The 21,173-nt window shown below is 46.7% G+C and overlaps 2 protein-coding genes across 2 annotated transcripts; both read left to right on the top strand.

Moving 5' to 3' along the window:
* LOC139705516 (putative exonuclease GOR) lies at positions 1–1,719 on the top strand. The gene has a single exon (XM_071611751.1). It carries the CDS (start codon positions 1–3, stop codon positions 1,717–1,719), a length of 1,719 nt encoding a protein of 572 aa, XP_071467852.1.
* Positions 1,720–6,120: 4,401 nt separating this feature from the next.
* LOC139705515 (putative exonuclease GOR) lies at positions 6,121–7,839 on the top strand. Its single transcript, XM_071611750.1, has one exon. It carries the CDS (start codon positions 6,121–6,123, stop codon positions 7,837–7,839), a length of 1,719 nt encoding a protein of 572 aa, XP_071467851.1.
* Positions 7,840–21,173: the final 13,334 nt, after the last annotated feature.

Below are 21,173 nucleotides of genomic sequence, written 5' to 3'. Positions count from 1 at the left end.
ATGATGGGGAAGCCTAGTGCCCAGGACTCCTTCTCAGCCGGGTGCCCAGAAGCTCAGAGGGCGGCTAGGGAGGCATCTTTGCCCAGCCAGCATGGGTCCTGGCCCTGTGTCGCGCCCAGGGAAGCCCACACCTGCGCCAAGGCTCCAGGATTTCTTGTCATCAAGGCGGAGCAGCCGAGGAGGGGCCCAGCTCTGCCCCGGGGCTGGCCCCAGCCCAATCAGGAGGTGTGTGGCCCTGGCGCCAGGCCTGCCCAGAGCAAAGAGTGCTGCTGGCTGCTGCCTGCCGAGCCAACCACCAAGAAGCACGAAGATTGGCCAGGCATCTTCTTAGACCCCGTGGAAAAGAGGAGGAGGAACTTCCTGGGAGACAACCCAGGCTTCGCCAGAGCCATCACCAGTACCAAGAGGACCTGTAGGAGCAGCAGCGGCCAGTCTGATAATGGTCCACAGCTCAGCAGTGGGCCACAGATGTGCCTGCTCTCAGGGGCGGAAACCAAGCTCACCACCGTGGCCTCCAGGCGAATAGGTCGTGGGACATCATTGGGGAAATTCAGGAAAGCCACTGTGAAGAAAGCGTCAGAGGGACGGATTTCCACGGCCCTGCGCCAAGGCTACTTCAGCCTTTTCCTGGAGGAGTGTCACAAGTTCTCGCGGCCCCAAGAGGCGGTGCAGATGGCCTGGAGCGAGGAGCAGATGGCTTACAACAGCAGCCCCAGCGAGGAGATCTACGTGCGCCTGGCCCTGAAGGTGCTCAGGAAGCTGAGGGGTCTGGTGCCCAGCGTGGTGCCGGGTCTGCACAGGGCAGCCCTGTACAGCCGCCTCCGGGACTACGTGCTGAGCCAGGAGCAGCTCCACGGGCACGGCTACCCCTTCCCCCACCCGCAGAAACCAGGGGCCGCCTTGCTCTTGGGCGCGCTGGACAAGCCCAGGCACGGGGTGAGGATCTGCTGCCGCTGTGGCTCCCAGTACGCCGTGTCCTCCTCGGGCCGCTGTGTCAGCGCCGACCTGTGTCGCTATCACTGGGGACGGCTCCAACACCAACCCGTGGCCGCTGGCTGGGAGAGCCGCTACACCTGCTGCTTTGCGCCTGCGGGCTCCAGGGGCTGTCAGGTGGCCAGGCAACACGTCCGGGATGGCAGGAAGGAAGACCTGCAAGGATTCGTGAGGACTGTGGAGAAACCCTTCAGGGAGGACGCCCACCCAGGAGTCTACGCCCTGGACTGCGAGATGTGCTACACCACACACGGGCTGGAGCTGACGCGCGTCACGGTGGTGGACACCGAGATGCGGGTCGTCTACGACACCTTCGTCAAGCCCAACAACCGGATCGTCGACTACAACACCAGGTTTTCGGGGGTGACCCACGACCACCTGGCCTCCTGCCGCACCAGGCTGCCCCACGTGCAGACTGCCCTGCTGAGCCTGTTCAGCGCCGACACCATCCTTATCGGACACAGCCTCCAGTGCGACCTGCTAGCCCTGAAGCTCATCCACCACTCCGTGGTGGACACGGCTGTGCTCTTCCCCCATCCCCGCGGCCTCCCCTACAAGTGCTCCTTGCGCAGCCTCGTGGCCCGCTACCTCAGCCGCAGCATCCAGACCAGCGCCAGCGGACACAGCCCTAGGGAGGACGCCAGCGCCTGCATGCACCTAGTGCTCTGGAAGTTGCGAGAAGATTCCGCCCACAAGGACACCCTCGGACCCCTGCCCTCCGTCTGACCCGCTCTCCTGCACCTCTTCTGGCCTGGCCTTGGACTCAGGCCTCCGCCGAAAACTGCAGGCAAACTCCAGAGCCAACCCCCTCCACTTCCTCAAGACACGCGGGGACCGGCCCACGAGGAGACACAACCAAAAGCTCAGACTCACCCCTCGCTGCCCCTTTCCATTGATTCCCCCGTCCCACACCCCTGTCCACTCTGGATACTGCTCTCCACTGCAACTGGCTCCCAGCCAGGTGCCAGGGGCACACCCCACTGCTCCCCCCTCCACCGTGAACCCCCAGAGACCTGAAGGGCTTCTGCTCCTCTGTGTGGAATGCAGGGATGGAGAATGGGTGGAGGCTGGGCTGGGGCAGGGCTTCTTGAGGCCGCCCTCCGGGTTGTGCTTTTGTACTTTGGGATGCTGTGTTGCTTGGAAAGGGAACCTGCCTGACGCTGTCCGCAGTCACCTCCCTCCAGCTGGGGGAGCAAGGCCTCACGGACGCCTTTCCTCCTGGGGCTGGGAACGTTCACCCCCGCCCCATGCCACCCCCGAGAAAGCGGGGTCTCGCCTCTGACAACCCACTGGAGCAGAGCTGAGGAAACACCGCTGCCTGTCCCAGAACTCTCTCATGAACCCACACCAGGAAACAGCTTGTCTTCCTCCTTCTTAGAGAAGCTCCTGGGAGGATTGCCCACAGGGACCTGGAGACCTCCTCGGCCTAGGAACCGCCACTCCCCGTCACAGGAGATCCCCGATCGCCCCAAGTGCCAATGAACTTTGGTTCCAAATGACTCGTGCCCATTTCTTTTCTTTCTTTTCTTTTTTTTTTTTTTCAATAAAACCCCTCCACTTTCCTTGGTTCCCTCCCATCCCACCCGGCCCGGCCCGTGCCTATTTGTCCCGATTCGCTGTGTGATTTTGCAATCTCCAATACAGTTTGGTGGATGAGAAACTTGTCTCTCTGCTTCTGTTGGCATTTGACAGGGGATGGATGTGGGGGAGTCGGCCAGACTGGGAGTCAGCTAGGAGCCTCGGAGGCATAGGTGGCCGACAAAGGAGATTCTGCCCAGAGTGAGCCTGAGCCTCTCTGGTCTCTCAGGGACGGGGTTGCACTGGGGCTTCCAGAATTGGCCTCTCCAAGCCTACTTGGCCTCCTGCGACCTGGGCCAACCAAGCCAGCGAAGCCCTCAGCAGATGAGATCCCACACCCTCCACTTTCCGGAAGCCCCCAGAAACTGCCAGTCTCTGGGCTTGGTCTTCCCTCTCAGGGGGAGCTCTCTGGACCACCTCTGCCCCAGGGCAGGGACAGAAGAAATGGATGGGGAAGAGAAGTGTGGGAAAGGCAGAGCCAAAGGCCTAGGAAATGGACTTCCCGTGAGGGAGAGACAACAGGATTTCGGGGGGTTGTCACTTTGTGGGCCATATAGGGATCGAGTAGGGCAACAACTGAAGAATTCCTGCCCTTTGGCCGCGGGCACACAGGTGTTCACCACGGGATTTCTTCTCATCCTCTGCACCTTGGTGGACGTTTGCTCATGAGGGAAATTTCAGTCATAAAGCGCTCTCACTCCGTTCTGCTGGGGCTCATCTTTTAGGGTTACCAGGATGATCTTTTTCTGGGGTACCACGAATGGAACTCAGGGGCACTCCACCACGGAACCACATCCCCAGTCCTTGGCATCCTCTGAGAGGCAGGGGCTCACTGGACTTGCCTGTCACCTTGCCCTCACTCAGGCAGCTTTGCAACTCATGATCCTCCTGCCTCAGCCTCCTGAGCCCCTGGGATTCTAGGTGTAGGTCATCCCGTTGCCTGGGGGTACTCAGGATTCACCTGAGGGTTTCAACTGCACCCACCTGGGGTGTGACTACCTTGGAACAGCAAGATTTCAGCCACACAGAAACCAGCTGTGGAACACAGGCTGTGCTTCCATTCCTCAGAGCCAGTGCAGTGCAAGTTAGAAGGACAAATTCGAAGGAAGTCGATACTGACATAGACCTGGTCAGCAAATCAACTTAAAACGGATCTGCACTGAGCTTTCACAGGTGCATGAAGAATTCTTATCATTGAACAGAAGATCCTTCACTTTCACGGATCCCCTGGCCAATATATTTCACAACCTGGTGATTTTCACAAAAACCACACCTCTAACATTTGCACAAGTCGAGATAGACACACATAGAGTATCTTTTCTTCTTTTCTCTCTCTTTCTCTTTCTCTGATTCTCTCTCTCTCTCTCTCTCTCTCTCTCTCTCTCTCTCTCTCTCACTGTCTCTCCATTTTCTCTCTCTGGTACTGAGTATTGAAGAGCCAACTTTGTGCCAACGGTGGATTAAAGTGGCAGCCTGTCCCTCAGAAAGGCATCCCTATGAAACCTCTCTTTCATCTTTTAACACCACAGAGCCTACCTCCCCCACAAGTGACCCTTGTGCCCTGCCTACCAAGGTCCTTGTTGGGTTTCACTCGTATTTCACGTATCATTCCTTGGGCAGTATTCAGAGCAGTGACGTTGAACCCTTGTCCCTCCAACACTGGGTGCTGGAAAGTTCTTCCTGAATTAGGGCCATGGGAAAGAGCAGTGAAATGATGGAAATGGGTGTGAGATCTCTTCCCGTCCTGATCTTCCCAAATGGAAGCATTTCTTCGAACAAAGCCACCGTCGCCCTCCCTTCAAACCCCAGACGATCGGATCTGGCCAGCACACTGTTTCTGGCTTGGGCATCGGAGTCCAAGGGGAAGCATGGCGAAGGCGAGAATGGGGAGGTTCTCACTAGTTGTGACTCCGAAGGGACGGGAAAAACACTATCCCTAGTCCGGCATGAAAACAATCTCATCTCGGGAAGCTTCTGGTCCTGGCCTTGGAGCTCTTTCTTCCCTCTTGCTAAATCTTGACAAGGGCTTAGGTCCGGGAGACCAGGAAAACCAGGTCCAAACCCCATAGACAGAACACATGGGAATCAAGAGGGATTTCCAGCTGTTGGTTTGGTGGTGTCTTGAGGCTAGGAGGATACCCAGTAGGACAGGGAGCTGAAACACCTCAGGGCGCCTTCCCTGTCTTTGGGCTACTCCCAGTGCAACTCCTCCCGCCCTTGGAAAACTGGCCTAGTAGGAGGAAACCAAAGAGAGCAAAGCCAGATCCCTTTGAACCTAGTTTTTCTGCTATGCTCCTGGATGCTAGCCACACTACACCTCCTTTCTCAGAGACTTTCTGAAAGTTCCTAGTGTTTTCTGGTTTGAGGATGGCTGCGAACTTGCGAAGCTTCAGTTCCAAAGGATAGCAAGAAGTAGGTAGCTTGAGAGAGGCCCGGGGCCCGGTGGGAGCTTTGGGGCCCCGCCTATAATCCCAGCAAGTGCAGAGGCTGCCCCAGGAGGACGGCCGGCTCCGAGCCAGCCTCGGCAACTTGGCAAGGCTCCAAGCAACACATGGAGACCCTGGATGTCAAGAAAGTACAGGACAGGACTGGGGACGTGGCTCAGCGGTCGAGTGGGAATGACGTCCATCCCCCTTATCCAACCCCCCAACCCAAATCCAACCCCCCAGCCCCCAAGCCAAACAGAGCAACAGAGCCGAAGATAGAAAGCAATATTATCCATGGGAGAAGACACAGGTCCTAGTCCTAAGACACAAATATATGGGAAGGAAGAGTCTGAGTTTGGGTCCTTAGGTCAAGTCGGGAAGGGAGGAGGAGGGGGTGTCAGTCGGGATTGGGAGGGGCTAGGGTCCTGGTCTTCCCAGCCCAGCTGTCTGCAGCAGGCGTCTCCCAGTGCTCCAGGGCTGAGGGATTCTAGGTGTACCCAACACAGGCCGTGTTCGTGGGAAAAGTGCATCCCGCCCACATCGTGTCCTCAGGTTGTCCACAGGCCAGCGAGGGCTCCCAGAGAAGGCGAGAGAAGAGAAGCCTGAGCTCAGGCAAACAGAGGCCCCCAGGGATGGCAGACTCTAGGGACACATGGCTCCTGGTGCTTTGCGCTCTCTTGGGCACTCCAACTCTCCCAGCTGGACTTTCTTCCTGGCTTGTCCTGAGACAATGAGGGTTGGGAGGCTATAGAATCTGGGGGGGGGGGGGTCGGTGTGTGTGTGTGTGTGTGTGTGTGTGTTTGTGTGTGGAGGGGGGGCGATTGTATGTAGTGAGTTCTCTGGGAAAAGCTCAGGGTAGAGAACCTGGCTCTGAGCTTCGAAAGCAGGAGGTCTTCTCTGACTCAGGCCCCTGCCTTTTCCTACAGGTAAAAGGCGGGGCCTCAGGCTGCTGTGGTTTTGATCCAAGGTGAGGGAATTAGGTGCACACCCAGACAGGAAGGCCCGGGATTCCCCGCCCACCCTGGGCTATATCAGGGCTGAGGGGCAGGGCCAGGCCTTCATTGCTAGGAGCCAGGCGAGGAGAGCAGCCCCACTGGAGGGAGCTGCGGGACTTGGAGACACCATGATGGGGAAGCCTAGTGCCCAGGACTCCTTCTCAGCCGGGTGCCCAGAAGCTCAGAGGGCGGCTAGGGAGGCATCTTTGCCCAGCCAGCATGGGTCCTGGCCCTGTGTCGCGCCCAGGGAAGCCCACACCTGCGCCAAGGCTCCAGGATTTCTTGTCATCAAGGCGGAGCAGCCGAGGAGGGGCCCAGCTCTGCCCCGGGGCTGGCCCCAGCCCAATCAGGAGGTGTGTGGCCCTGGCGCCAGGCCTGCCCAGAGCAAAGAGTGCTGCTGGCTGCTGCCTGCCGAGCCAACCACCAAGAAGCACGAAGATTGGCCAGGCATCTTCTTAGACCCCGTGGAAAAGAGGAGGAGGAACTTCCTGGGAGACAACCCAGGCTTCGCCAGAGCCATCACCAGTACCAAGAGGACCTGTAGGAGCAGCAGCGGCCAGTCTGATAATGGTCCACAGCTCAGCAGTGGGCCACAGATGTGCCTGCTCTCAGGGGCGGAAACCAAGCTCACCACCGTGGCCTCCAGGCGAATAGGTCGTGGGACATCATTGGGGAAATTCAGGAAAGCCACTGTGAAGAAAGCGTCAGAGGGACGGATTTCCACGGCCCTGCGCCAAGGCTACTTCAGCCTTTTCCTGGAGGAGTGTCACAAGTTCTCGCGGCCCCAAGAGGCGGTGCAGATGGCCTGGAGCGAGGAGCAGATGGCTTACAACAGCAGCCCCAGCGAGGAGATCTACGTGCGCCTGGCCCTGAAGGTGCTCAGGAAGCTGAGGGGTCTGGTGCCCAGCGTGGTGCCGGGTCTGCACAGGGCAGCCCTGTACAGCCGCCTCCGGGACTACGTGCTGAGCCAGGAGCAGCTCCACGGGCACGGCTACCCCTTCCCCCACCCGCAGAAACCAGGGGCCGCCTTGCTCTTGGGCGCGCTGGACAAGCCCAGGCACGGGGTGAGGATCTGCTGCCGCTGTGGCTCCCAGTACGCCGTGTCCTCCTCGGGCCGCTGTGTCAGCGCCGACCTGTGTCGCTATCACTGGGGACGGCTCCAACACCAACCCGTGGCCGCTGGCTGGGAGAGCCGCTACACCTGCTGCTTTGCGCCTGCGGGCTCCAGGGGCTGTCAGGTGGCCAGGCAACACGTCCGGGATGGCAGGAAGGAAGACCTGCAAGGATTCGTGAGGACTGTGGAGAAACCCTTCAGGGAGGACGCCCACCCAGGAGTCTACGCCCTGGACTGCGAGATGTGCTACACCACACACGGGCTGGAGCTGACGCGCGTCACGGTGGTGGACACCGAGATGCGGGTCGTCTACGACACCTTCGTCAAGCCCAACAACCGGATCGTCGACTACAACACCAGGTTTTCGGGGGTGACCCACGACCACCTGGCCTCCTGCCGCACCAGGCTGCCCCACGTGCAGACTGCCCTGCTGAGCCTGTTCAGCGCCGACACCATCCTTATCGGACACAGCCTCCAGTGCGACCTGCTAGCCCTGAAGCTCATCCACCACTCCGTGGTGGACACGGCTGTGCTCTTCCCCCATCCCCGCGGCCTCCCCTACAAGTGCTCCTTGCGCAGCCTCGTGGCCCGCTACCTCAGCCGCAGCATCCAGACCAGCGCCAGCGGACACAGCCCTAGGGAGGACGCCAGCGCCTGCATGCACCTAGTGCTCTGGAAGTTGCGAGAAGATTCCGCCCACAAGGACACCCTCGGACCCCTGCCCTCCGTCTGACCCGCTCTCCTGCACCTCTTCTGGCCTGGCCTTGGACTCAGGCCTCCGCCGAAAACTGCAGGCAAACTCCAGAGCCAACCCCCTCCACTTCCTCAAGACACGCGGGGACCGGCCCACGAGGAGACACAACCAAAAGCTCAGACTCACCCCTCGCTGCCCCTTTCCATTGATTCCCCCGTCCCACACCCCTGTCCACTCTGGATACTGCTCTCCACTGCAACTGGCTCCCAGCCAGGTGCCAGGGGCACACCCCACTGCTCCCCCCTCCACCGTGAACCCCCAGAGACCTGAAGGGCTTCTGCTCCTCTGTGTGGAATGCAGGGATGGAGAATGGGTGGAGGCTGGGCTGGGGCAGGGCTTCTTGAGGCCGCCCTCCGGGTTGTGCTTTTGTACTTTGGGATGCTGTGTTGCTTGGAAAGGGAACCTGCCTGACGCTGTCCGCAGTCACCTCCCTCCAGCTGGGGGAGCAAGGCCTCACGGACGCCTTTCCTCCTGGGGCTGGGAACGTTCACCCCCGCCCCATGCCACCCCCGAGAAAGCGGGGTCTCGCCTCTGACAACCCACTGGAGCAGAGCTGAGGAAACACCGCTGCCTGTCCCAGAACTCTCTCATGAACCCACACCAGGAAACAGCTTGTCTTCCTCCTTCTTAGAGAAGCTCCTGGGAGGATTGCCCACAGGGACCTGGAGACCTCCTCGGCCTAGGAACCGCCACTCCCCGTCACAGGAGATCCCCGATCGCCCCAAGTGCCAATGAACTTTGGTTCCAAATGACTCGTGCCCATTTCTTTTCTTTCTTTTCTTTTTTTTTTTTTTCAATAAAACCCCTCCACTTTCCTTGGTTCCCTCCCATCCCACCCGGCCCGGCCCGTGCCTATTTGTCCCGATTCGCTGTGTGATTTTGCAATCTCCAATACAGTTTGGTGGATGAGAAACTTGTCTCTCTGCTTCTGTTGGCATTTGACAGGGGATGGATGTGGGGGAGTCGGCCAGACTGGGAGTCAGCTAGGAGCCTCGGAGGCATAGGTGGCCGACAAAGGAGATTCTGCCCAGAGTGAGCCTGAGCCTCTCTGGTCTCTCAGGGACGGGGTTGCACTGGGGCTTCCAGAATTGGCCTCTCCAAGCCTACTTGGCCTCCTGCGACCTGGGCCAACCAAGCCAGCGAAGCCCTCAGCAGATGAGATCCCACACCCTCCACTTTCCGGAAGCCCCCAGAAACTGCCAGTCTCTGGGCTTGGTCTTCCCTCTCAGGGGGAGCTCTCTGGACCACCTCTGCCCCAGGGCAGGGACAGAAGAAATGGATGGGGAAGAGAAGTGTGGGAAAGGCAGAGCCAAAGGCCTAGGAAATGGACTTCCCGTGAGGGAGAGACAACAGGATTTCGGGGGGTTGTCACTTTGTGGGCCATATAGGGATCGAGTAGGGCAACAACTGAAGAATTCCTGCCCTTTGGCCGCGGGCACACAGGTGTTCACCACGGGATTTCTTCTCATCCTCTGCACCTTGGTGGACGTTTGCTCATGAGGGAAATTTCAGTCATAAAGCGCTCTCACTCCGTTCTGCTGGGGCTCATCTTTTAGGGTTACCAGGATGATCTTTTTCTGGGGTACCACGAATGGAACTCAGGGGCACTCCACCACGGAACCACATCCCCAGTCCTTGGCATCCTCTGAGAGGCAGGGGCTCACTGGACTTGCCTGTCACCTTGCCCTCACTCAGGCAGCTTTGCAACTCATGATCCTCCTGCCTCAGCCTCCTGAGCCCCTGGGATTCTAGGTGTAGGTCATCCCGTTGCCTGGGGGTTCTCAGGATTCACCTGAGGGTTTCAACTGCACCCACCTGGGGTGTGACTACCTTGGAACAGCAAGATTTCCGCCACACAGAAACCAACTCGGGAACAAAGGTGTGCTTCCATTCCTCAGAGCCAGTGCAGTGCAAGTTAGAAGGACAAATTAGAAGGAAGTCGATACTGACATAGACCTGGTCAGCAAATCAACTTAAAACGGATCTGCACTGAGCTTTCACAGGTGCATGAAGAATTCTTATCATTGAACAGAAGATCCTTCACTTTCACGGATCCCCTGGCCAATATATTTCACAACCTGGTGATTTTCACAAAAACCACACCTCTAACATTTGCACAAGTCGAGATAGACACACATAGAGTATCTTTTCTTCTTTTCTTCATTTCTCTCTCTTTCTCTTTCTCTGATTCTCTCTCTCTCTCTCTCTCTCTCTGTCTCTCCATTTTCTCTCTCTGGTACTGAGTATTGAAGAGCCAACTTTGTGCCAACGGTGGAGTAAAGTGGCAGCCTGCCCCTCAGAAAGGCATCACTATGAAACCTCTCTTTCATCTTTTAACACCACAGAGCCTACCTCCCCCACAAGTGACCCTTGTCCCCTGCCTACCAAGGTCCTTGTTGAGTTTCACTCGTATTTCATGTATCATTCCTTGGGCAGTATTCAGAGCAGTGACGTTGGACCCTTGTCTCTCCAACACTGGGGCCGACAAAGGAGATTCTGCCTAGAGTGAGCCTGAGCCTGTATGGTCTTGGGTTTCTCCCAAGAAATTCAGACATACTTGGAAATCAATTTCAGGTCATTATCACTCCTTTATCTTCATGCTTTAGTTTTAAGACTTATGAATTTTGTGTTTGTAAACGATATTTAGATAAAATATCCACCAAAATCTTCACAAGGCAGCACTGGAGCTTAGAAAAAATTACACTAAGAAGATATCTGAAGCATTAGCTATAAGGTGATAAGAAGAAATATGGTTGGATAACAAGTTTGGTACATAGGTGAAGAAAAGACATGGACTGAGATATGACTTTGAAGAACACCAATTTTGGCGCACAGAGGAAAAAGATAACATTTTCAGAGAAAGAGCAAGCTGGGGAAGAAGGGAACATTGTTTCAGATGACAAAGAATAAAAAATTTCCATGAATAATTCATTACTTATCAAGGGATAAAATGATAGTCAAATAAATTGTTTTAGTCAGCTTTTTTGCTGCTATGACTACAGGACCCAAACAGCACAACTGTAGAGGAGAAAAGGTTTATTTCAGGGCTTATAGTTTCAGAGGTCTTAGTCCATAGAAGGCTGGGTCCATTTCTCAGGGCTTCAGGTGAAGCTGAACATGGTGGAACAGTGTCGCATAGGGAAGCACCTCACATGGTGGAAAAAAGGCACACACACATGATGAGGGCCACAACCAAGTTAAGATGGCGCCTGGCAGTATGCTAGGAGGTGTGGTTTGTGAGCCAAGGCCAGCAAGCCATTAAGATGATGAGCATTCCTTAATAACCGACTGCTGTGTCCAGATGATGTCAGTTAAGTTAAGCTGTGTGAAATTAGTTGGGTATATGTACCTCTGCGATCCGGCAGAGAGGCGGCTCCTGCTACCTTGGGTGCCCGCTACTTTGAGTTTGCTCAGTTCATGCTGAGTTCACTGGTTATAAAGTAGTTCCCACTTCAACCTTCAAGTTGCCTGTTACCTCTCTGTTATTTTGCCCAGCTGGATTTTGGCACACACACACACACACACACACACACACAGAGAGTCCACATTCCAGATAACAACTATATACCCAAAGCCATACTCCAATTCCCGCTTCCTCCATTGATACTCTACCACTTCAGTTACCAATCAGTTAATCCCTATCATGGGATTAAATCACTGATTTAGTTAAGGTTCTTATAACCCAATCATTTCTCCTCTGAACCTTTTTGCATCATCTCACATGTGAGCTTTTGGGGGACACCTCACATCCAAACCATAACAGAAAAGAAGAACATTATTAATATAAATATGTTGCATTTTTCCCTTGGAAAGCCCTTGGTGATGGTTCAGAGTTGATTCTAAAGAAGAGTGAAGAGAGAAAGCAGATTGCTGGGATTAGAGGGTTAAGTCATCCTAGATAAAGCAAAGGCATCAAGTATAAACCATACTGTTGAGATGCAAAATGGTTAACCCAAAAGTGATTGAATAGTAGTTTTAAATTAGAGGAAATCCCAAGATGTCATTCATTTTGGTGTGGATTGTGTTGTAAGTTTTTCTTAAGGCATGAGTGAAAAGCATCTACCAATGAGAACAAAAGCTCAATCAATGGAACACATGCTGGCTGAACAAGCTCTGACTTTAAAGACTGACAGAACTTAGCATGTCTATAAGAAGAGAAAGATCCAGTGAAGGAACAAAAAAAATGGAAACATATGAGATCAAGTAGATCACAGATTGAATGACTTTATGGAGGAGGTTTAAAAAAATAGTGGAAAAGAAAACATAGTGATGTGAGTCATAGGAAAAAAAGGAACATATTTTGCATGCAGTAGAAGAAAAAAAACTAAAGATAAAGAGGAAGATGAGGTTACAGGGACAGAGTGACAGCAGAGTTATCTGAGCACCCATTGGATGACAAGCACTGGGGTTATCTGCTTCTACTGGGGGAGATGTGAGGAGACTGAAGGTTGAAAGCATAGAAAATCTAAAACAGTTGCTATGAAGAATGCAAAAAGAATTTTAAAAGCAATGAATAAAGAAAAGGATTTACAAGTAGCATTAAGTACCCAAATGAGGTCAAATAGCATGAATTTGCAGTGGACCAAGTCTGCATAGTTCTGTGATTTTCTGTAACACCAAGAAGGTTACATCATCTTATCGCCTCATCAATTTTTCCTCAATGCATACTTTCCTTTTCAATTTTTTTCCAGTCCACTTTTAAATGAATCCAAAACTGAGTTAAAAAATGTATAATATTTTATGAAAATCCACAGGGCATAATAAAAGAAAGATGAAATTATATCTACCCAATATAGTATATTCAATTTTCCCTCTCTGATTCTTATGCTCACAGTATAATTCTAGTAGATAGTCAAATGAATACTCTTGCTTATTCAAGTAAAATTCTAGAAAATATGGTTACTTAATTATCATCATACATTTAAAATATTAATCTCATTGCTTAATTTAACTGATATTCATATTTTATTCCAGGGGTTGGCACGCTAAGTCTGGTTCACCATCTGTTTTTATATGTTTAATTTATTGAAACAAATCAAAAGCATTTCATAATATGTGAAATTATATGAAATCCAAATTTCAGTATCCATGAATAATTTTATTGAAACACGTTTTTGCTCATTATTTACATTTTTTTTTGTACCAGAGATTGAACCCATGAGCGCTTAACCACTGAGCCACATCCCCCAACCCTATGTTGTATTTTATTTAGAGACAGGGTATCACTGACTTGCTTAGGGCCTCACTCTATTGCTGAGGCTGGCTTTGAATGCATGATTCTCATCTCAGCCTCCCAAGCCTCTGGGATATTCTCATATTTTCTATGGCTACATTTGAAGTATGAGGGCAGCATTGAGTATTTTTGTAAGAGAGATTATATGGCTCACAAAACCTGAAATATTTACTAGTCAATCTTTTAGAGAAAAAGTTTGCCAACCCTTATCCCATTCATCCAGTGAACCAATAGTCATTGAGCATCTACTGTCCATGAGAGACTGTGAGTGTATGATAAATGGAGATTACATTATCTTGATATTAGTAGAGACTTGGGAGGTTACATTATCTTGATATCCCAAAGACTTGGGAGGTTGAGGCAGGCCAGCTTTGGCAAGTTAGGGGGGACCCAAACAACTTTTCTTGAAACATAAAATAAAATAAAAAGGGCCGAGGATGTGGCTCAGTGGTAAAGTATCTCTGAGTTCAATCCCCACTACTAAAAAAAAAAGTATATTGACTGTAAAGTTGATGAGTTGGAGAACATTTTGCCAGTCCTTCTCTATTCTGGTGTTCAAATGATTCAGTTGTGTCCCATCCTAATTGCTTTTACCTGGCTTCTGAATTTTTCTGTGTGTTTACATTCCTGTTTTGATATTCTTCTAATTTGGATTCTAGGTTAGAAGACATAATGTGAAAGGGAAAAATAAACAGTACAAACAAATGACTCAGAGAGTTTCAGAGGAAAGAATAGTGTGGGTAGAGATGAAGTTAGAGGAGGCTTTATAAAAGAATCAAGGTCAAGAGCAAGAAAGATGTGGGATGATAGTGCACTCTGAATTTATAAGTCAGTGTTTGTTGTAACTAGGATAATTAGCATAATACCTTCCAGGAAGATATTTCAGGTCGTGTTTAGGTACACATAAATTCACACACCTCGTAAAATTGCTTTTGGCATTAGCCATTAGTCAATAGAACATGTGTTCTGTCCTCTACCAGCATAAAAATAGCTCACATTTATGGAGCACACTCTGAAAAAAATTGAAATCTTTTTAAGCACCAAACCACACACACACACACCACACACACACACACACACACACACAAAAGTCCTTCATAAATTCTCCAAACGCTATATATCAACACTTCATTGACCAAGAATAACCTGTAACATACTGATCTTCTTTGTATTTTTTTTGCCACATCTTTCAAAGAAATTGATATATATTTTTTTCTAGATGGTTCAAATGATCAGAGCATTCAGTATGTTTCGAATTAATTATGATTGAACTCAGCCAAAATACATGCCTTCCCTGTGAGGTATGTGTAGCACTCTCTTTTCAATATCTAAAAACCCCAAATATGGGGACCAAATAAAACAATAGCTTTGTTTAAGTGTTTCCAAAGATACATGTTTTCAAATTTAAAAGGTTTTCTAATGAGGGTGATCTAAATGTCCAAACTTCCCTCAAGGGTAGGGGATGCAGATTTGTTGGGAAAAGTGTTCATGGGGTGCATCTGGGTGACCTGCAGCATGAACTACTAGGAGTGAAGACAGGATAAAGGTTGAGGACAAACCTTGTTTATAGAGATGACTAAACTCCCATATGCATGGTCTGTGAACTAGCCAACGAGCTGAAGGTACTTCTCTTGGATGCCTAACACATTGGTTTTTCTTGGATTGAGCACATGGGGTAAGAAATCAGAGAAATCACTAGTGGTAAGAAAAGCTGAGCAACACTCCCTGTGATGTCCAGACAGTCTCTGGTTAGACCAACTCCTCAAAATATCATCTTAATTAACTAATTCAAAGCTGAATCTAGTAGTCCACTCTACCACTTCCTTTCTTTAAATCTACCTTGACATAACTATATGATTCTCAGTCTTTTGAAATTCTAACGCTCCACCTGGCCCTTATCTGGTAAATCCTATTTGTCTTTCATGACAACTCGGTTTGCACTTCCTTTGAATGGACCGTCCTAGGCTGGCTTTGGTAATCCTTGGTGCTGCCATAAAATCTTGTCAGTGAATCTCAAGTTCTGGTGTCTATCAAAATTACCTGGAAAACATTGAAGATAGAATTTTTAGGTCTCCTTCAGGCTGTATAAATTAAGAATTTCTGGATGCAGAACAAAGAAATACTTTTGTGGCAACTGCCAGTGATTATGATGTCCATGAATAATTGGGGACATACATGGTTATATTTACTGTGATCATCTCTGTATATATCTTCCCACTGCCTCAATTAAACACTCTTTCATGGAAGAGTCAATGTTTTGGCCACCTCTTTGAGTGTCCTTGGTGTCACTCAGTTGGATTCAAATCCCATCCACCTGGCTCCAGAGCTGGAGCTTTTCAAACTACATTGCCCCACTCCAATCATCTCTGTTTTCTAGTCATCTGTGTGTGAGAACAGAAATAAGAAGGCACAGCACTGATTGATTGATTGATTGATTTTTGATACTGGGGACTGAACCCAGGACCACTTAAGCCTAAGCCACATGTCCAGCTCTTTTTTATTTTTCATTTTGAGTCAGGGTCTTGTTAAGTTACTAAGGGCCTCCTAAGTTGCTGAGGTTGGCCTCCAACTTGCAATCCTCCTGCCTCAGCCTTCCAAGTCCCTGGCATTATAGGCATGTGCCACAAACCCATGCTCGGGGCATAGCTTTTATTGATCTCAGCTGAGACCTAACACTCAGGTCCAGCCAATTTTTTTGTAGCTCTGTGCATGTCCACAAATTATTGCAAAATCTCTGGGAATATTGACATTGGGGCTACAAATAAATTTTAACAAGTAGGTGAATTCACAATCATGGCATCTGTGGATAACAAGAACTGACTTACTGTGTATATAAAAACAGCTACAAAATCTTGGTCATGTAAACATCTACCCATCCACTCATTCACTGTGTATCACTACATCTCACAAGCAAGCATTGGTACATTTGGCCAGTCATATTGATGTATTTTAGTCACAAAGCCTTGAAGAGTTTTGCCAACTGTTATAGTTTTGCTTTTCTCATTTGTTTGGAGGTCATCAGATGTGTATAAGATGATTCCAGCTATTTCCATAGCTCAGTTTGAGAGATGAAGTAATGACATTTGGCATAAACATTAAAGGTAGACTAGCTTCATATAACCTTGAACCATCAGAATATTATTCCAGACAACTTGGACTTAAGAGCAGTTGGAAGAACTCAACAAATCACAAAATTGGAGTCAGTGACAATTTCTCTGGTGGAAAATCATTTAGGTATAAAATCCATTGTCTTAGATTGTGCCTATGTGCCTTCATACGTTTGGAAAAAATAATTATTTGGAACAAGTTTTTTTTGGTTTTTCATCAAGATTATTCTTTCTAGACTGTATTGGCTAAGTTGTTGTAGGAACAAATTAAATTTTATGTTTAGACTGTTATAGAACACAAAATTATTTTTAACTAATTTTTCTTCATCTTAATATAGTGTTTATATTTTGAGTAAGAATTGATTTTATTGGCTAGTACATATGTATTTTAAGAGTTATATTTGAAATCTATGATCTACAATAAGTTAATATATTTGTGGACTTAAAAAGTATAAAATAGTTAATGTTTTGTATGTGGAATCTGCGTGGTTTAAAATAAAGTCCAGATATTTTAAAGATACTGTAGTTGCTATTTTGCTTAGGGATGATAAAATTCATTTCATTAAATAGGAATTAGCTGAGACTATGAATTACTGGCAACTCTGGAATCTTTGTTCACTATTTAAATTTAAAAAAATTTATATTAAGCTACTGATATATAAAATAATATGTTTGAGGAACAGAATGAATGAAGCATTATAAGAATATATTAATAAATTGAATGAATAAATAAATTACTTTTCTGGCATGTTATTTTAAAAACAAAATGTTTCCATGTCAATGTGTATATCATATGGAATAGAAATGCCATAGTTTACCTACCATTTAACTTATTAAACATTTATTTAGTATTTTAAGAGTCATTGCTAGGCATTAGAGATATGAACATTAATAATGTGTTATCTTTGGCTTCCAGGGTTTACAATTTAATAGGAACATTGTATAGACCATACTACTGTACAGTGTGACAAATGCTGTGTTAGTGTCATAAGCAAATATATCCATGGTGAGCCAGAGCAGCGATAAAAATATATATAAATCTTCACAGAGGAGAACTTTAAGAAAATTTATGAGCTAGAAGAAAACATTGTCAACACTCTAATATTTTGGTACTGGAACAGACTTCCTTAATAAGACCCTTAAAGCTCAAGAAATAAAACCAAGAATCAATAAATGGGATAGCATCAAATTAAGAAGCTGCATAGCAAAGGAAACATGAGCAAGGAAAGCCTACAAAATGGGAGAAAATCTTTGCCAGCTCATCCAACAAGGGATTAATACCCAGAATTTATAAGGAATTAACACCCCCCTCAAAAAAATCCCAAACAATAAATGGGCAAAGGATCTAAACCAACATTTCACAAAAGAATAAATATAAATGGACAATAAATATATATCAAAATGTTCACCATTTTTAGTGATCAGGAAAATGCAACTCAAAACCACACTGAGATTTTTATCTCAGTGCAGTTAGAATGGCAATCAAAAATACAAATAACAACAATTGCTGCTGAGGGTGTGGGGGAAAAGGTACACTTATACATTGTTGGCAGATAGGTACAACCACTTTGGAAAGCAGTATGGAGGTTCCTCAAAGGACTAGGATTGGGACTTATCTAGCACATTCCTTGGTATTTATCCCAAAGAACTAAAATCAGCATAATAGGCCCCAGAAAAATGATACTGGGTTATTTCAAAACACCTTCTCAGCAATAGATAGGTCATCCAGACAGAAGTTCAGAGACTATTTGGACCTGAAAATATGTTAAATCAAATGGACTTAATAGACATCTATGGACTATTATTTCAATAATAGTTGAATACACTTTATTCTCAGCAGCTCATGGAAACTTCTCTAAAATAGATTATATTTTAGGCCACAAAGCAACTCTTAGCAAATATAAAATTTGATCAAATTCCTTACATCTCATCAAATCATAATGGAAGGAAAGTAGAAATCAACACCAAAAACCCTACAGAAACTGTATAAACACATGGAGATTGAACACTGTACTTTGGAATGATGAATGGGTGATGAAAAAATCAGGGGATAAATTTTTAAAATTCTTAAAATAAATTAAGGATAATGATATACCAGAACTTCTGGGACTCTATGAGGGCAGTTTTAAGAGGAAAGTTTATAGAGAAATGAGTGCCTACACAAGAAAACCAGAAACATCCCCAATAAACAACCTGATGCTGCATCTCAAGAACCTTGAAAAAGAAGAACAAACCAATTCCAAAACCAGTAAAATTTGCTATGTTGTTGTTAATGTCATTCACTTTCTCAGTTCTAATACTAAGATTTTGAACTTTGGTGACTATACATATTTTTTTTATACCATGGATGAAGACACCATAATAAGATTGGGGTGAGTGAAAGATGGGACTTTCTTTTAAAAAAATGGGACAATACTATGGGAATGGAGGTGGAAAAGAGAATTCCTAGGGAATCAGTTTTGGAAAAAAGTTCATATGATCTTTAAGATCTTGAAATTGATTTCCCTAAAATGATCAGATTGTTATTGTTTTATTTTTATTTGTTCTTTTTAGGTATATATGACAGTGGAGTATATTTTGACATATTTATACAAACATAGAGTATAACTTACACCAGTGATGTATTCAATGAACATAGAAAAGTTATGTCCAATTCATTCTACTATCTTTCTTATTCCCATTACCCTTCCCTTACTTTCATTCCCCTTTGTCTAATTCACTGAACTTTTGTTCTCCCCACACTTCTGTTGTGTTCGCATCCACATATCAGAGAGAACATTTGATTTTTGTTTTGGAGGGATTGGATTATTTCATGTAGCATGATAGTCTCCAGATCCATTTGTTTACTGGCAAAAGTCATTCTTTTTATGGCCATGAAATATTCCCTTGTGTATATATACCACATTTTATTTATCATTCATCTGTGGAAGGGCACCTAGGTTGGTTCTTTGGGGAAAAAGGTATACCAGGTTGTTTTAATATTAAAAAAGTTTTCTAGTATTAAAATATGCTAGTAATAAAATATAGACCAAATCAATTAAGATCAAATAAATTGCCCTCATCTCTAATTTCTAAAAGACATCCAAATGTGATAATGGTTATAATATAATAAAAGAATTAGTGGGGATTAGATTAAGATAGGGAATATCAAACTGTCACCCTTGAAGGTACTTTCAGAAAAGAGAATAAGAGAAAATGTATGCAGGCCAAGGAGAGCAAGGAGGATGAGGTAGGGAGTCTTCGTGCTCTTATTAAGCCAACATGTAAGGGAAGCATTTCTTCTTTGGTGGGAATAGTTGTTAATTGATAAGAGGAAAAAGTCACTTTCTTTTTGCAGGTACTTTGGGTGGAAGACAAAGATGGCAATCTATTTTCCTTTCTGACTTGGCCTAATAATGAGTAATAAATAACATCATTTTCTCTTCTCTTCTTCTCCACCCCTCCTTTCTTTCCTTTCCATGGTATTCCCAGGGAAAAGGCTTTACTGGGTGGAATCATTAAAAACTATATAAAGTAGGCATTTAAATTTTAAATCATTTCTAAACCATGACGGTGGTATTTACTTTTGATTTCACTTGGATCTTCACCCTTGCCTCTTCATTATGCTCCAAGAAGAAGGCCATGCTAGTGAGAGATCATTTTTGCTTATTGCTAAGCCCAGGGATGGTTTCTTTGGCACATATATCAGATGTTTTAGGTATTGTTATGGTTTAGATATTCGATGTCCTCAAAAGCTCATGTGTGAGACTATGCAAGAAAGTTTGGAAGTGAAATGATTGGGTTATGAGAGCTGTAACCTAATCAGTGCATTAATCTGCTGATAGAGATTAGCTGTGTGGTAAACCTAATCAGTGCATTAATCTGCTGATAGGGATTAGTTGTGTAGTAACTGTAGGCAGTTAGGGTGTGGCTGGAGGAGATAACTTGTTAGGAGTGGATGTGTTTTGCACCTGGTGAACAGAGGTCTCTCTGTTTCTCAGTGCTATGTCCTGAGCTACTTTTCTCCTCTGTCACATCCTTCTGCCTTGATATTCTGCCTCACTCAGGCCCAGGGAAATGGAGTTGGCCATCTATGGACTCAGACCTCTGACAGGTGAGTATCAAATACAATTTTCCTTCTCTAACATTGTTCTTGTCAGGTATTTTGATCACAGTGGCAAAAAGATGACTAAAACAGGTATTATGTACTCCAAACTTTCATACCTCCTACATATAGTGTCTTCCAAATTACAAAAGGAAAAATACAAAGGGAAGAAATTCCAGAGATGATTCAGGATTAGGGAAGAGGCTCTGCTGCCTCATTAATTTGGGGACATGCAAGAGGCTGTTTTCATAGGTCATTAGGTCATTATTATGATTAGTTTGTATTGATACAAAATATAATTAAACAATAGTATGAAATGATATTTGGGAAATAATTTTAGAATCTCCTTAAAATTAGGTTGATAGATATAATCTTCTATTATAAAGTGAAATAGGTATTTATAATGCCTCCTCCCTTTGAGAAGAGTAAAGCCTCCTAACATAAAAAATGACAATATTATAAATTAAATGTCAATGTGCAAGTCATAGATATTCACACCCAATAAAAGCACAGAAGAAAAATGAATCCTCTGACATATGTTTCCATTGTTTATATTGTATTTATTGACTTTTTATTGACTGAGTTCATTCTTCCATCATGAACTACTATGGAGTGTGAGTGTGTGATTGATGTATCAGAAAAATCACAGATGCCTTATTCTGGAAAAGCCATTTCAATATGGCAGGACGTTGTGTGCTGTGACTTTGTCTTCCTTTGTACAAAATGTCAGAATGGATATCTATGGGTGTGGCTGAGGATACTTCAGAACTAACTTCTTGTCCTACAGAGGAAACACCCCTGTCAGAAGAATAAATCATTTGGGGAAAACTTTCTTCTATCAGAAACCGTAGGGACTGAATGATTCTTAGAAGGCTCGGAGACATGGATC

This window comes from Marmota flaviventris, chromosome 4, assembly GCF_047511675.1.
Source record: "Marmota flaviventris isolate mMarFla1 chromosome 4, mMarFla1.hap1, whole genome shotgun sequence".
NCBI lineage: Eukaryota > Metazoa > Chordata > Mammalia > Rodentia > Sciuridae > Marmota > Marmota flaviventris.
Note: the sequence above shows the minus strand (reverse complement) of the source record. Positions and strands in the feature narration are given on the sequence as shown.